Source organism: Enhydra lutris, unplaced genomic scaffold (genome assembly GCF_002288905.1).
Source record: "Enhydra lutris kenyoni isolate GAN:26980312 unplaced genomic scaffold, ASM228890v2 scaffoldscaffold34, whole genome shotgun sequence".
NCBI classification, from domain to species: domain Eukaryota; kingdom Metazoa; phylum Chordata; class Mammalia; order Carnivora; family Mustelidae; genus Enhydra; species Enhydra lutris.
The window spans coordinates 15,246,440-15,260,755 of record NW_019154118.1 but is presented as its reverse complement, the minus strand read 5'-3'; the positions used below and the strand labels follow the sequence as shown (position 1 = coordinate 15,260,755).

The 14,316-nt window shown below is 48.5% G+C and overlaps 1 protein-coding gene across 1 annotated transcript; it reads left to right on the top strand.

The window, feature by feature from the left end:
* The first annotated feature begins 2,543 nt into the window (after nucleotides 1-2,543).
* On the top strand, nucleotides 2,544-14,277 carry LOC111153853 (VPS11, CORVET/HOPS core subunit). Its single transcript, XM_022513120.1, has 16 exons — nucleotides 2,544-3,139; nucleotides 3,910-4,058; nucleotides 4,150-4,285; nucleotides 4,610-4,773; nucleotides 5,612-5,859; nucleotides 6,571-6,772; nucleotides 7,170-7,321; nucleotides 8,066-8,252; nucleotides 8,882-9,028; nucleotides 9,141-9,329; nucleotides 9,440-9,601; nucleotides 10,043-10,182; nucleotides 10,267-10,469; nucleotides 10,602-10,773; nucleotides 12,359-12,581; nucleotides 12,706-14,277. Exons 1-16 carry the CDS (start codon nucleotides 2,953-2,955, stop codon nucleotides 12,868-12,870), a joined length of 2,826 nt encoding a protein of 941 aa, XP_022368828.1. The 5' UTR covers nucleotides 2,544-2,952; the 3' UTR covers nucleotides 12,871-14,277.
* Nucleotides 14,278-14,316: the final 39 nt, after the last annotated feature.

The following is a 14,316-nucleotide window of genomic DNA, read 5'->3' as shown; positions in this document are numbered from 1 at the left end:
TTTGTCTAAAGGAGGAAAGGAGGGCACCTGGGTGGCTCAGATGGTTGGGCGTCTGCCTTCGGCTCATGATCCTGGGGTCTTGGGATCCAGTCCCTCATCTGGCTCCCTGCTCATTGGGGAGCCTGCTTCTCCCTCTGCCTCTCTCTCTCTCTGTGTCTCATGAATAAATAAAACCTTAAAAAAAAAAGAGGAAAGGAAGGAAGGCAGTAAGTCTGAACAGGTGCAATGGATTGTGAATCCCTGCCTTCGTACCCTTGTACCCTCATAAATAGGACCAAATGGACACAGGCTTTACCAGGTTCAGGTATCATAGGAAGACTCTGGGCCTCTGCCATTGGACAGTAAGGGGAGCACCCAAGTCAAGAACAAAGATGCCCCTCTGCTGTTCACCTCTCTGCATTCACGTTACTTCTTTATTTTATTGAAAAATGATTGATATACAACATTGTGTTAGTTTCAAGTATACACCCTATCAATTTGATATTTAAATACGTTACAAAATGGTCACCATGTAAATCTAGTTAACCATCTGTTGCTATACAAAGTTTTTATAATATTATTGACTATATTCCCTATGTTGTACATTACATTCTTATATATGTATTGTATAAATACATTTTAACCCCTTTACCTGAGGCACTTGGGTGGTTCAGTCTGTTGAGTGTTTGGCTCTTACTTTTGGCTCAGGTCATGATCTCGGGATGGTGTTCCATGCTGGGTACAGCGCTCAGGCCAGAGTCTTCTTGGGACTCTCCCTCTCCCTCTGCTCCTTCCCCTGTTTGCATGCTCTCTCTCTAAACAAAAATAAAATCTTTTTTTAAAATCTTTTTTTAAAAGATTTTATTTATTTATTTGACAGAGATCAGAAGTAGGCAGAGAGGAGGGGGGAAGCAGGCTCCCCGCAGAGCAGAGAACCCACGATGCGGGGCTCGATCCCAGGACCCTGAGACCATGACCTGAGCCGAAGGCAGAGGCTTAAACCCACTGAGCCACCCAGGCGCCCCCAAAAATAAAATCTTAAAAAAAAGACAAGGGGCACCTGGGTGGCTCAGTGGGTTAAAGCCTCTGCCTCGGCTCAGGTCATGATCCCAGGGTCCTGGGATCGAGCCCCACATCGGGCTCTCTGCTCGGCAGGGAGCCTGCCTCCTCCCTCTCTCTGCCTGCCTCTCTGCCTACTTGTGATCTCTGTCTGTCAAATAAATAAAGTCTTCAAAAAAAAAAAAAAAAGACAATCCCCTTTACCTCTTTCACCATCCTTCACCCCCTCTCCTCACATCCTCACATTGCTCCTTTTTTTTTTTTAATGTAAGTTCTGTGTCCAATGTCAGACTTGAACTGATGACCCCAAGATCAAGAGCCACATGCTCTACCAACTGAGCCAGCCAGGCACTCGCCACGTTGCTTCTTTTAACATCTATTATTCATAATCTTAACAAATGAAATACACACAATATCCAAAAAATTTAAGGAATGGTACAAAATATACTCAACAGATGAAAGAGAGTCGACTCCCCATTTGTGCTTCTGCCTATGGGTTCAGATCCTGAAACTGTGACAGAGGAAAGAAATCTGAGCTGGACGTCAGGAAATCTATGTGAACTAGACAGTTTCTTCCTCTCACTTATCCCTTTAGCAAATGGGGCACTACCTTTTTTCTCAACCAGATTGAGGAGAGGAGGGGGTAAGGGGAAAATGATCCACATTCATTTCTTCAACCAAACGAATATCTACCAGCTCTGTTAAGCCTGGTTCCTGGTAAACAAAACACAGCCCCCACTCTCTGGGAACTCCTGGTGGGAACAAAGAGTAAAATAGTCTGGAAATAAAAAGCAGTGGGGGAGAGGGGTGCAAAACAAACTCCACAAATACTAACCACATGGTCACTTTTTCACACGTCATATTATCTCAAAATGACTGTCACTCCTGTACATAGCTCCTTGTGGCACCAGACTGTACACCTACAGTTTTCCATGCGAACAGTTGGTTTAGCCAGAGATGGAAATGGTGGGTGGCCATGGAATACCTTGGACACTTGCCACTTGTTAAATCACTTGGCTCTCAGAGCTAACCCTTCCAGGCATTTTCCCTGTGTTGGGCTTATGTCCCATACCCTCCCACTATAGAAAGGGAAAGAAAGCCCACGTTCTTGAGAGTTCCTGCACCATGAGTATTTCCTAGTTTCGTTAAGAAACATATTCTACGTGTCTACTTCATGCCACAGACTCTAACAGAGGGACACAAAAACGAATGTAAGACTCTGTGTTTCGCAATCTGTATCTGGTGGCAGATGCAAACTTCTAATTTTAGTTCTCCTGCAGCTGAAAAGCCAGTTTCATATACCTTCATTCATTTATGCCTCAAAACAGCCCTGGGAGATCGGGACATAATGCACTTAAGCACAGTGGGTTACAATTCACAAGGCGCCTGACATTCCTCACCTTTTTTCCTTCAAGATTTTATTTATTTGGGAGGCAGAGAGCGTGCAGGGTGAGGGGCAGAAGAGGGAGAGAGAATCTCAAGCAGACTGCGCTGAGCCCAGAGCCCCAGCCGGGGGTCGATTCCACGACCTTGATATCAAGACCTGGGCGGAAATCAATAGTCGATGCTTAACCGACTGAGCCACCCAGGCGCCCTCATATGTCTCATCTTGATCCCTTGTTGTCCATGCATTCAATAATGGAGGAACCTGATGCTCAAAGAGGTGAAGGGTCTAGCACTTCAGAAGCATTTTACCCAGTGCACGTATAGAACCAACAAATTAGCAACGGGAGGAGCGAGTGAGTGACCAGCTAGGAATCCTATCTCACGCGGGCCCCACTCACCGGCCTGGGGAAGCTGTCACTTGGACTTCAAGGCGCATGTGCAGTCTGGCTCCTGGAAGCGGTCCTATCACGTGATCTTTGCGCGCCTCTCACATGACCTCTCTCCCAGAGGCGGGGACCTTGGGCCAAGATGGCGGCTTACCTGCAGTGGCGGCGCTTCGTTTTCTTCGACAAGGAGCTGGTGAAGGAGCCGCTAGGGAATGATGGGGCAGCTCCTGCGGCTGCACCTGCCTCAGGACCCGCTGCTTCCAAGTTCCTCTGCCTCCCTCCCGGCATCACTGTCTGCGACTCCGGCCGAGGGAGCCTAGTCTTTGGAGATATCCTTCCTCTGGAGCTGTCTGTTCCCTTCCCAGATCCCTGAAGAGATCCAGCTGGGATGGAATCTGTCGGGCATAGGGGTTCGTGTTGCGTGCCACTTTCCTTTAGATGGGTGCCCAGTTCTCCTTCTGAGGCTTGAGGGAAGAAAGAAGGAAGTCCATTCTCTTAACTTGTTACCAACTGAGCAATCCTGGGCAAGTCACTTAACCTCCCTGGGCTTCAATTTACTTATCTGTGAAAAGGGTATGAAATACCAACTTGGCAAGGTCGTTTTTAAAAAAGATTTTATTTATCCACTTCAGAGAGAGAGAGAGATCGTGAGAAGGGAGGTCAGAGGGAGAGGCAGACTCGCGGTGGAGCTGGGAGCGTGATGCGCGACTGGATCCTGGGACTCCGGGATCATGCCTGAGCCCAGGGCAGTGGCTTAACCAACTGAGCCAGCCAGGCCACGACAAGGTTATTTTTAAGATCAGTCAGAACGATGAATGCAAGTAGGCTTTACAAGATGAACGTGTTAGATGTCATTACCTCCCCTGCCTAGATCGTGGGCAAGGAGATAAATGAAAGTGAGAGTTTGTTGCTTTTTTCTTGACAGTGTTGGTACTAAACTCTGGCCTTCTTTTTCACCCTTTTAAAGATAGGGACTTTCCAGAGATGATATGTGGGAAAATCCTTGAAAAATTTAAGGAGTTGGATGTATGTAAGTAGTTATCTGGGTTCTGGTCTAAATATATCTCCTTGGAAAGGAGGCTCCTTGACTATTTTGCACATATGGAAGGCCAAATCTGGTTCTTGCCTCGCTCCCTACAGCTGACAGGCTTCCAAGCCTACAAACTGCGGGTGACACACCTGTACCAACTGAAGCAGCACAATATTTTGGCATCTGTTGGTGAAGATGAAGAAGGCATCAACCCCCTGGTGAGTCCTAGAAGGGAAGTGGGAAAGGACCAGAAGACTAGAATGATTGTTGGAGGGGACTAGCATTCACACATCCGAGGTGTGTTCACAGGTAAAGATCTGGAACCTGGAGAAGAGAGATGGTGGCAATCCACTCTGCACCCGAATCTTCCCTGCCATCCCAGGAACAGAGCCGACAGTTGTGTCTTGTTTGACTGTCCATGAAAATCTCAACTTTATGGCCATCGGTAAGCAGAAGGCAAACGTAACGCTCTGTGATTCTTTACAGATTTTCTTCAGAGTTGCTCTGCACCTTGTCTTCATTGTTTTAATGAGATCATTTTGTACTGAACTCAGGCCTTTGAGATATTAAAGTTTGGAGTGGGAAAGCATTCAGTTTTGTTCTTTGAAAAAGAGTCCGTGAGTACCGATTTTTATGTTAACCGCTGGGAAAGCTGGGTATGAGAAGAAAGTTTGTCACTTCCAACAAGTGCCTCAAATGGTCTTTTTCCCTTTCTGTGCTTCCTGATCTTTTCAGTCTCAGTGAAGTGCTGTTTCCTGCTCTCCTACAGGTTTCACAGATGGCAGTGTTACATTGAACAAAGGAGACATTACCCGGGACCGGCATAGTAAGACCCAGATTCTGCACAAGGGCAACTATCCTGTAACTGGGCTGGCCTTTCGCCAAGCGGGAAAAACCACTCATTTGTTTGTTGTGACAACTGAGAATGTTCAGGTATGAGTTAGGGGCAGGCAGGGGAGGGTTCTCCATTGCTCAGGGGCCTAGGGTAAGGAAGTGACAAGAAAGGTAGGATTCTTAAATTTTTCATCGTGTAGCCTTGAGTCATTTGCTCTGCTTAATATTTTATTTCTTCATTTAAGAGATGAGGAAGAGTCAGAATTAGGAAAAGAGCTAGAGCTTATAGTTAAAGACCTGAATTTTCTTCCTAACTTGTTAAGTGACATTCGACAAGTTGCTTTACTTTGCTGGTTCCTGGTGCTCTTCTTATTTCTAACAGCCTACTCTCAGGAATAATCTTTTGGTAAAACAGTACAAGATTATTGTATTTCTAATGGTGGCAGGATTCCATTAGTAGGTGGTGATAGTATACACATAGGAAGGCAGTGTGGTCCTTGCTTTCTCATATATATATATATATATATTTTTCCCCCCCTTAAACAAAACCTGAGATTTAGAGATTTAGAGAATTAGAGAGAGTGCGCACATACGCAAGCATGGAGCATGAGTGGGGTGGAAGGAGCAGAGGGAGAAGGAGAAGCAGGCACCCCACAGAGCAGGGAGTGCAACATGGGGCTCGATCCCAGGACCCTGGGATCATGACCTAAGCTGAAGGCAGATGCTCAGCTGACTGAGCCATCCAGGCGCCGCACCCCCCCCCACCAGCTTATATATTTAGCAGATGGGTGATGGTTAATGGACAAAACAAACAGCCAGAGAAAGTCTTAGGGTGCTGTGAGTTAGAGAGAGAGCCAGTGTGGAGTTGGGAATACCTTTGAGAAGGCTTAGATGCCTGCTCCTGAAAGGGAGCCTGTTAACTTCTTTCTTCTCACAGTCCTATATAGTTTCTGGAAAGGATTACCCTCGTGTGGAGTTGGACACCCATGGTTGTGGCCTGCGCTGCTCAGCCCTAAGTGACCCTTCACAGGACCTGCAATTCATAGTGGCCGGAGATGAATGTGTCTATTTGTACCAGCCTGATGAACGTGGGCCCTGCTTTGCCTTTGAGGGCCATAAACTCATCGCTCACTGGTTTAGAGGCTACCTTGTCATTGTCTCCCGTGACCGGAAGGTTTCTCCCAAGTAAGGACTCCAGGGAGAAGGAAGAGGGTGTAGGGCTGTCCTTGTTCCCCCAAATTCACATGATTTTAAAATCCTAATGCCTGCATCCTGTCAATCTCCTACTTTGGTTTTATGTAAATTATGCTTATACCAAATTCACTTGTAATGTTTTTACTGAAAAAAGTATTTTTGCTACAGATGTTTGCCAAGCAGCCCTGGTGCACTAGAATGCTCCAGAGAATTTGGAACTGCCTTTTTTTTTTTTTTTTTTTTTTTAAATTCTTCTGTCAATATAAATTGGGAGGAGGGACAAGGAAATAAGTAGTAGAGAAGTTGGAAAGGGCTGGGTGTGCAGGACATGGTATTTTTATCCTGAGCAACCTGAAAGGGGCGGCAGGGTCTTCTGCATGAGGGAAGTGATCCCTGTCAATGTTCGTTTTCACTCAGCACTAAGTGTAGCATCTTGTTTTTACCAGGTGCTAATTATGTTAAACAAATGAGTGCTCGGACGTTCTTAGTTTTTTAATCTATTGCTTATGTTAATTGTAGGATCCTGAAGGGTAAGATCTCTTCCTAGAGCTGCCAGTGCAATGCTGCACTTACGGAATGTGCTGCTAGAGGGGCCGAAGGGTGGTCTGTCGGGGGTGGAACGGGCAGCACTAAAGTTGTGATGTAAGGGGTTGCTGAGACAGAGCGGTTAGAAATACCTGGTGCTTTTTCTTTTCCACACAGGTCGGAGTTTACCAGTAGGGACTCACAGAGCTCCGACAAGCAGATTCTCAACATCTATGACCTGTGCAACAAGTTCATAGCCTATAGCGCCGTCTTTGAGGATGTAGTGGATGTGCTTGCTGAGTGGGGCTCCCTGTACGTGCTGACGCGGGATGGGCGGGTCCACGCACTGCAGGAGAAGGACACACAGACCAAACTGGAGGCAAGGCCACCAGGTTCCCAGAGCTGGCCACAAGCACCCAGACACAGCTGTAGGAACAGGCTCCCCAAGTCACCTTGGCCAGGGTGTTTCCCTCCCTTTGGGGCATAGCCTTACCCAGGTCCCTTAGGGCAGAATTACAAGGTAAATGACCTGGGATGAGATCTTAGAGGAAGATAATGGCTAGGAGCCTGAGTCCATTCTCGGGGTCCACTCTTTCTGCCGAGAGACTTGCGCGGTAAGGCAATGTTGGTCTTGGGGGTATCCGAGAGGTCGTCCCTGTCTGGGATCTAGGCCGGCCAGAAGTCTGGGACTGTCTGGCTTGTGTATTGTAGGTGCATTGTGGGAAGGTGTCTTCTCTGGATGGCTTCTACCAATTTTTTAATCTCTCCCCTTCCAGATGCTATTTAAAAAGAACCTATTTGAGATGGCCATCAACCTGGCCAAGAGCCAGCACCTGGACAGTGATGGCTTGGCCCAGATCTTCATGCAGTATGGGGACCATCTCTACAGCAAGGGCAACCACGATGGGGCTGTTCAGCAGTATATCCGGTCAGTCCTGGGGTGCTTTAGGCTATAGCTCTGCATGCAGCCAGATAGGCTGACACCTGGGCTTCAGTGAGGGGAGCAAACTCACCAGGAACCACCTTTTCCTTCTGCAGGAACTGGGATGGCCTTGGTGAGAAGATAGTACACTTAATTGCAAAGGGTTAAATATTACATGACCAAGATACAGTTGAGCCAATGAGTTTTAAAGTTGAACCTCTTGTTTTATACTTCAGCCTGGCCTTTGTTAATATCATTTTGGGAGCGGCCAGGGGTTCAGTTGGTAGGGCATTCAGTTCTTGATCTCAGGGTCATGAGTTCAAGACCCACGTTGGGCATATAGCTTAGTTAAAAAAAAAAAAAAATTGTGTTTTGATCTGATTTTTTTAAGAGAAAAGGATATTCATCTCTTGGCTTCCACAGTTTCTTCTCTTGGTACTAATTCTTGGGATTTTCTGCCCTAATAAGGGGTTTGGGGACCCTGTCTAGCTCCTTTCCCTACCTTTCTAGAATTCCTGTTTTCAGCCAAGTTTAAGAGTCAGTGCTCTGGAGCCTTGCTTTCTCACATGGTCCATAATCCAGGAGCATTGGTATCATCTGAGTCTTTGTTAGAAACACAGACTCAGGCCTTACCCCAGACCTCTCGAAACAGAATCTGCATTTTAAGAAGACCTGCAAGCGATTCCTATGCACGTGAAAGGTTGAAAAGTACGCTGATGCAGATACTGTGTGATGCACGTGTCTCTCCAGAACCATTGGAAAGTTGGAGCCGTCCTATGTGATCCGCAAGTTTCTGGATGCCCAGCGCATCCACAACCTGACCGCCTACCTGCAGACCCTGCACCGGCAGTCCCTGGCCAATGCCGACCACACCACCCTGCTGCTCAACTGCTATACCAAGCTCAAGGACAGCTCGAAGCTAGAGGAGTTCATCAAGGTGTGGGGGGTGTTAGTGGGAGAGTCCCTAAGGGTCCCACTGAGCATGAGGTGGTGCCCATCTTGTCCCTCAGCAGATGCTGGGAGAGGAAGGAGCTGACCTTATGTGGGGACCAGGATCCTCTGGTCTATAAACTGGGAAGAGGAACAGCCTTTCCTGCTAGTTCTCTCCCAGCTCCCCTCTTGTTTTTTGATGCTTGGACTTGCCGTAGTATCTAAGCTCGGAATTAACATTGGGAGGCCCCTGGGTCCCCACAGGAGTCCCTGAAATAGTAGGGGCAGAGGAAGACTGGCTCTTAGAGACTTTCTGAGAAGAGGACATAATGTTCTAAAACAATGGGCTTTATTTATTTGCTTTACTATTATTATTGGTCTCCCAGCGACCTGGCCTTGACTTTATTGTTATCTGAAGAATCTGGGAGCACCTGCCTAGCTCAGTCAGTAGAGCCATGTGACTCTCGATCCTCTGGGTTGTGAGTTCAAGCCCCACATTAGGTCTAGAGATTACTTAAAAAAAAAAAAAAGAAAGAAAGAAAGAAAAAAAGAAGAAGAATCTGGTCTTAGATGCATGTTTCCTCTCCGTTTCCCAACCCCCTTTCTGTGAATGACTGTTTCATGTCTCTCTGGCAGACAAAGAGTGAGAGTGAAGTCCACTTCGATGTGGAGACAGCCATCAAGGTCCTCCGGCAGGCCGGCTACTACTCCCACGCCCTCTACTTAGCTGAGAACCATGCCCATCACGAGTGGTACTTAAAGATACAGTTAGAAGATATCAAGGTAAGTGAGACAGAGACCTGTTCTTTTGCTAGGACATTCTTGGAAAGATGAGAGTGCTTCCTGGTGGGTGAGGCAGGAGCATGCGCTTCCTCTGCCTGTTACCTCTCTCCAGAATTATCAGGAAGCCCTCCGGTATATCGGCAAGCTGCCTTTCGAGCAGGCTGAGAGCAACATGAAACGCTATGGCAAGATCCTCATGCACCATATACCAGAGCAGACGACCCAGTTGCTGAAGGGGCTCTGTACAGACTATCAGCCTAGCCTCGAAGGTCGAGGCGATCAGGAGGCCCCAGGCTGCAGGGTGAGACCTCAGGGAGAATGGCTTTTGGACATCAGGGATCCCCTGGGGGGGCCTCAAGGAGACCATGCCCATTCACTTGGCTTCCTCCCTCCCCCTCTTCCCTACCACAGGCCAACTCTGAGGAGTTCATCCCCATCTTTGCCAATAACCCTCGAGAGCTGAAAGCTTTCCTGGAACACATGAGTGAGGTCCAGCCCGACTCACCGCAGGGCATCTATGACACGCTTCTGGAGCTGCGACTGCAGAACTGGGCCCACGAGAAGGATCCCCAGGTGAGGCCTGGCAGATCTATGGTGCTCCTCTTCCACCTTCTTTTTTTTTTTTTTTTTTTATTTTTTTTTTTTTTTAAAGATTTTTTTTTTTTTATTTGACAGAGAGAGATCACAAGCAGGCAGAGAGGCAGGCAGAGAGAGAGAGGAAGGGGGAAGCAGGCTCCCTGCTGAGCAGAGAGCCCGATGCGGGACTCGATCCCAGGACCCTGAGATCATGACCTGAGCCGAAGGCAGCGGCTTAACCCACTGAGCCACCCAGGCGCCCCCTCTTCCACCTTCTGTGGTGGCCTTTTGCTACCTTCTTTAGACCAATAACACCTCACCCCCCGGGGGGCTGAGTGGTCCCCTGTGAAGAGGCGGTTGAAGAGGTGGTTGATTGGGCTTGTCGCGGAGACCCTGTGGTTCTGCCCTCTGGCCAGCAGCACGCTTCTCCTTCCCTAGGTCAAAGAGAAGCTTCATGCAGAGGCCATCACCCTGCTAAAGAGCGGCCGCTTTTGCGACGTCTTTGACAAGGCCCTGGTCCTTTGCCAGATGCACGACTTCCAGGATGGGGTCCTTTACCTCTACGAGCAGGGGAAGCTGTAAGATGTGGGCCCAGTTCGAGGAAGGGGGAAGGGTCCCTGTGTCTGGGGATGGCTGCTGAGTGTGCCCTGTCCCCACCCCAGGTTCCAGCAGATCATGCACTACCACATGCAGCACGAGCAGTACCGTCAGGTGGTGGCTGTGTGCGAGCGCCACGGGGAGCAGGAGCCCTCCCTGTGGGAGCAGGCGCTCAGCTACTTCGCCCGGAAGGAGGAGGACTGCAAGGAGTACGTGGCCGCTGTGCTCAAGCACATTGAGAACAAGAACCTCATGCCGCCCCTACTAGGTGCTTGAGAGGACGGGGTAGTGGGGCCGAGGGGGGTGCGGGCCACCGACAGCTCCGGGCAGAGGCTCTTCCATTCCATCTAGAGGGTGCCATGTGCTTTATTGTTTCCTTTCCTTCCCGACCCAATCTCAGTGGTGCAGACGCTGGCCCACAACTCCACAGCCACCCTGTCTGTCATCCGGGATTACCTGGTCCAAAAACTGCAGAAACAGAGCCAGCAGATCGCACAGGATGAACTCCGGGTGCGGCGGTACCGAGAGGAGACCACCCGCATCCGCCAGGAGATCCAGGAGCTCAAGGCGAGGTACTTGGCAACTGGATACATGCAGAGGCCCAGGGGATGGCCTCGTTCTTCACCAGGTGTCACTAAATACTTTTCGTAGAGGGTTATATGGAGCGTGTTCAGACATTTCATTCTTTTTTTTTAAGATTTTATTTATTTATTTGACAGAGAGATCACAAGCAGGCAGAGAGGCAGGCAGAGAGAGGAGGAAGCAGGCTCCCTGCTGAGCAGAGAGCCCGATGCGGGGCTCGATCCCAGGACTCTGAGATCATGACCTGAGCCGAAGGCAGAGGCTTAACCCACTGAGCCACCCAGGCGCCCCCAGACATTTCATTCTTAGAGATCTGTCTTAACGGAGGAATTCCAAAGAAGGGTTTATCCCATAGATCATTATTTATTGGGCTTTGGAGAATGTTACTTGTGGCAGGTACTTTTCTTTCTATAGGAGTCTGTGTTTTGTTTTATTTTGAAGATTTTATTTATTTATTTGAGGGAGAGAGAGAGAGAGCAAGTGAGCATGAGCGCAGAGAAGATAAGAAGGAGAAGCAGACTCCCCATGGAGTTGGGAGCCAGATGTGGGACTCAATCCCAGGACTCCGGGGTCATGACCTGAGCTGAAGGCAGTTGCTTAACCAACTGAGCCACCCAGGCACCCCAGAAGTCTGTGTTTTACTTTTCTTAACAACACATCTAAGTTGTGGTTGGAAGCCATCAAAGGTAAAACAAAAACAAAAACAAAAAAACTTGGCTTTAGAAGATAGAGGAAGTGGATAATTATAAGTATTTGTACTGTATATTAATCTCCTACTTTTAAGTTTTAATCTGCCCTTAACATTATAAAATATTTATTAGAGAAGAAGAGTTTTTTCATCCCACAAATATTTACTGAGCCCCTGTTATGTCTCAAGCACCGTTCTTAACAACACAGACAAAAAGCCCTGCTGTATGGCGCTTGCAACGTAGAGATAGAAACAGACACTGAGTAAGCAAAATATTATGTTAGATGATGATAGGGTCCAAGGAAGAATTGAGTTCAGGAATGGGAGGAGGGTGCAGAGCGTGTGTACATTCTCCTGTAGGAGATGGCCAGGAAAGGCCTTACCGGAAAGGTCACATCTGAGGAGAGACCTGAAAGACCAGTATAAGCGCCCAATTATGGAATGACTAAGTCTCAGGAATGAAAGGCACAGCATAGGGAATAGGACCAGTGGTGTGCTGATAGTGCTGTGTGGTAACAGACAGTAGCTACCCTCGTGGTGGGCGCAGCAGGACACAGACTCGTCAGTCACGGTGTTGTACACCTGAAACTAACATGACCTATGTCAGCCATGCTGCAGTTTAAAAAAACAAAGATATGCAGGACAGTTTAGTGGTAGTTGTGAAAACTGAAAGCGTTAGCTGGCCTTGCGGGATGTGTGCTGAGACCCACTGCAGGCCCAAGGCAGGGTGTCCTTATTTGACTTTCTGTTGGTGACAAGGGCAGGGCCTCGCAGTCCCTTCCAGGGACCTCTCTCTCCTTGTTGACTCCAACCACCTTCTCTCTGTTCCTGGCTCTCGGCTCTGCTCTCACTCTTTGCCACTCCCTTCTGGTCTCCCTTGCCTGCAGTCCAAAGATCTTCCAGAAGACCAAGTGCAGCATCTGTAACAGTGCCTTGGAGTTGCCCTCCGTCCACTTTCTCTGCGGTCACTCCTTCCACCAACACTGCTTTGAGAGTTACTCGGAAAGTGATGCCGACTGTCCCACCTGCCTCCCTGAAAACCGGAAGGTCATGGATATGATCCGGGCCCAGGAACAGAAACGCGATCTGCACGATCAGTTCCAGCACCAGGTGGGCGTGAGTGCGTGGTTAGCTGCCCCACTCCCTGAGCCTCACCGGAGCATCGGCTGGTTTCCTTCTCTCACTGAGGACTGGGAGACCTACAGTTCTGATTCTTCTCTCTCTTTCCCTGCAGCTCAAGTGCTCCAACGATAGCTTCTCTGTGATCGCGGACTACTTTGGCCGAGGTGTTTTCAACAAATTGACTCTGCTGACCGACCCTCCCGCGGCCCGGCTGACTACAAGCCTGGAGGCTGGACTGCAGCGGGACCTGCTCATGCACTCTAGGAGGGGCACTTAAGCAGCTCGGGGGGGTGAGGTGTGAGAGTGGGGGTGCAGCAGTGGAGACTCGGGGGACAGAGGCAGGGCTGTTGCACAGGAGTCAGGCACACGTGCCCAGGACTACACCCTGATCCAACGCCATAGCCCTCAGGAGTAAAGGGGACTTTCTTTTTCTCCTTCCTTCTTTGGCCAGCCCACCATTCCTCCTGTTGACTTTTCGAGCAGTGTGGATCATTCCAGACCAGCGGGGGAGGGCACCTCAGCAACCTCTGAGTATGAACAATAGCTGCTTTATTCTCTCTCCAAGAGCACCAGGCTGTGCTTGGGTCCTTGCTCCCAGAGTCTATAAATAAAAGAATATAATAGTTTGGAGGTTGAAGGGTTTATTCTGGGGACTTCATGGTGATTCGTAGCTGTGCAAACTGTACCTTTCCTCTGCTCTGGAGGACCCCTGCTTCCTTTCCTGCACAGTTCCTTGAAGACCGTGTTGGACAAAACCTCATTCCAGTAGTGGGTGGAGCCTGTGGCACCTGGTAGACTTTGATTTAGGAATCTCTGCAAAAGGCCTGATACCTTTCTGCTCCAAGAGCAGCCTGGACCAAGGTACCCAAAACAGCACCCGCTCTGCAGCCTGGCTGGTTTCTGTGGCTCTCGTGTCAATCACATATTCAAGCAGGAGGCAGACTCTGGTGGGGATCCTGGAGTTGAGGCCTGCCTTCCCAGCGGTAGGTTGGTGTCTTGCTGGATTTAGTACCAGGTGATAAGTAGGATAAAGAGCCCTTTGCCCTTGACTAAAACATTTATTTCCAACCTCTTCAAAGTTGCCAACTGAAGTTTGTGTTGCTAGGTGTCTGCCTATAATTTGCGTTACACTGCCTGTCAGAAAATTGCTCTGGGGCACCTGAGTGGCTCAGTTGGTTAAGCATCAAACCCTTGGTTTTTGGCTCAGATCTTGATTTCAGGGTTGTGAGTTCAAGCCCTGCATTGTGCTCCAAGCCCAGCATGGAGCCTACTTAAAACATTTTTTTAAAAGGAAAACTGCTCCTATGGGGCTGCTTAGCCCAAGAAAGTAACCTTGGACATTGTGCTTTAGGTAGTATTCAGAAGAGGTAGAGTACACTATATTTATAGTGGCTAAAAATAGAGACTTTGGGTCAGCTGACCCAAGTTTGAATCCTAGTTTGATTTAGAGCATCTTTTACCTCCTCTGAGCCTCAGTTTCTTCATCTGTACATCAGGAATGAGAACACCTTCCTCCTACAGCTGTTACGAAGGCCAAAGGAGCAATCAGGTGTCCAGTTCTTTTGATAGTGGTTAGCCCCCCCGGTGCTCAGTACATGGTTATTAATACTGTTAGTGGATAAAGCACTTTTCCTAACATGCCCTTTCCCACTAACATTAATAAAGTGTTGGCACTCCCTCTTGAGTTATTTGTCTTTGATCTCTGAACCAGTTTCCTCAATTA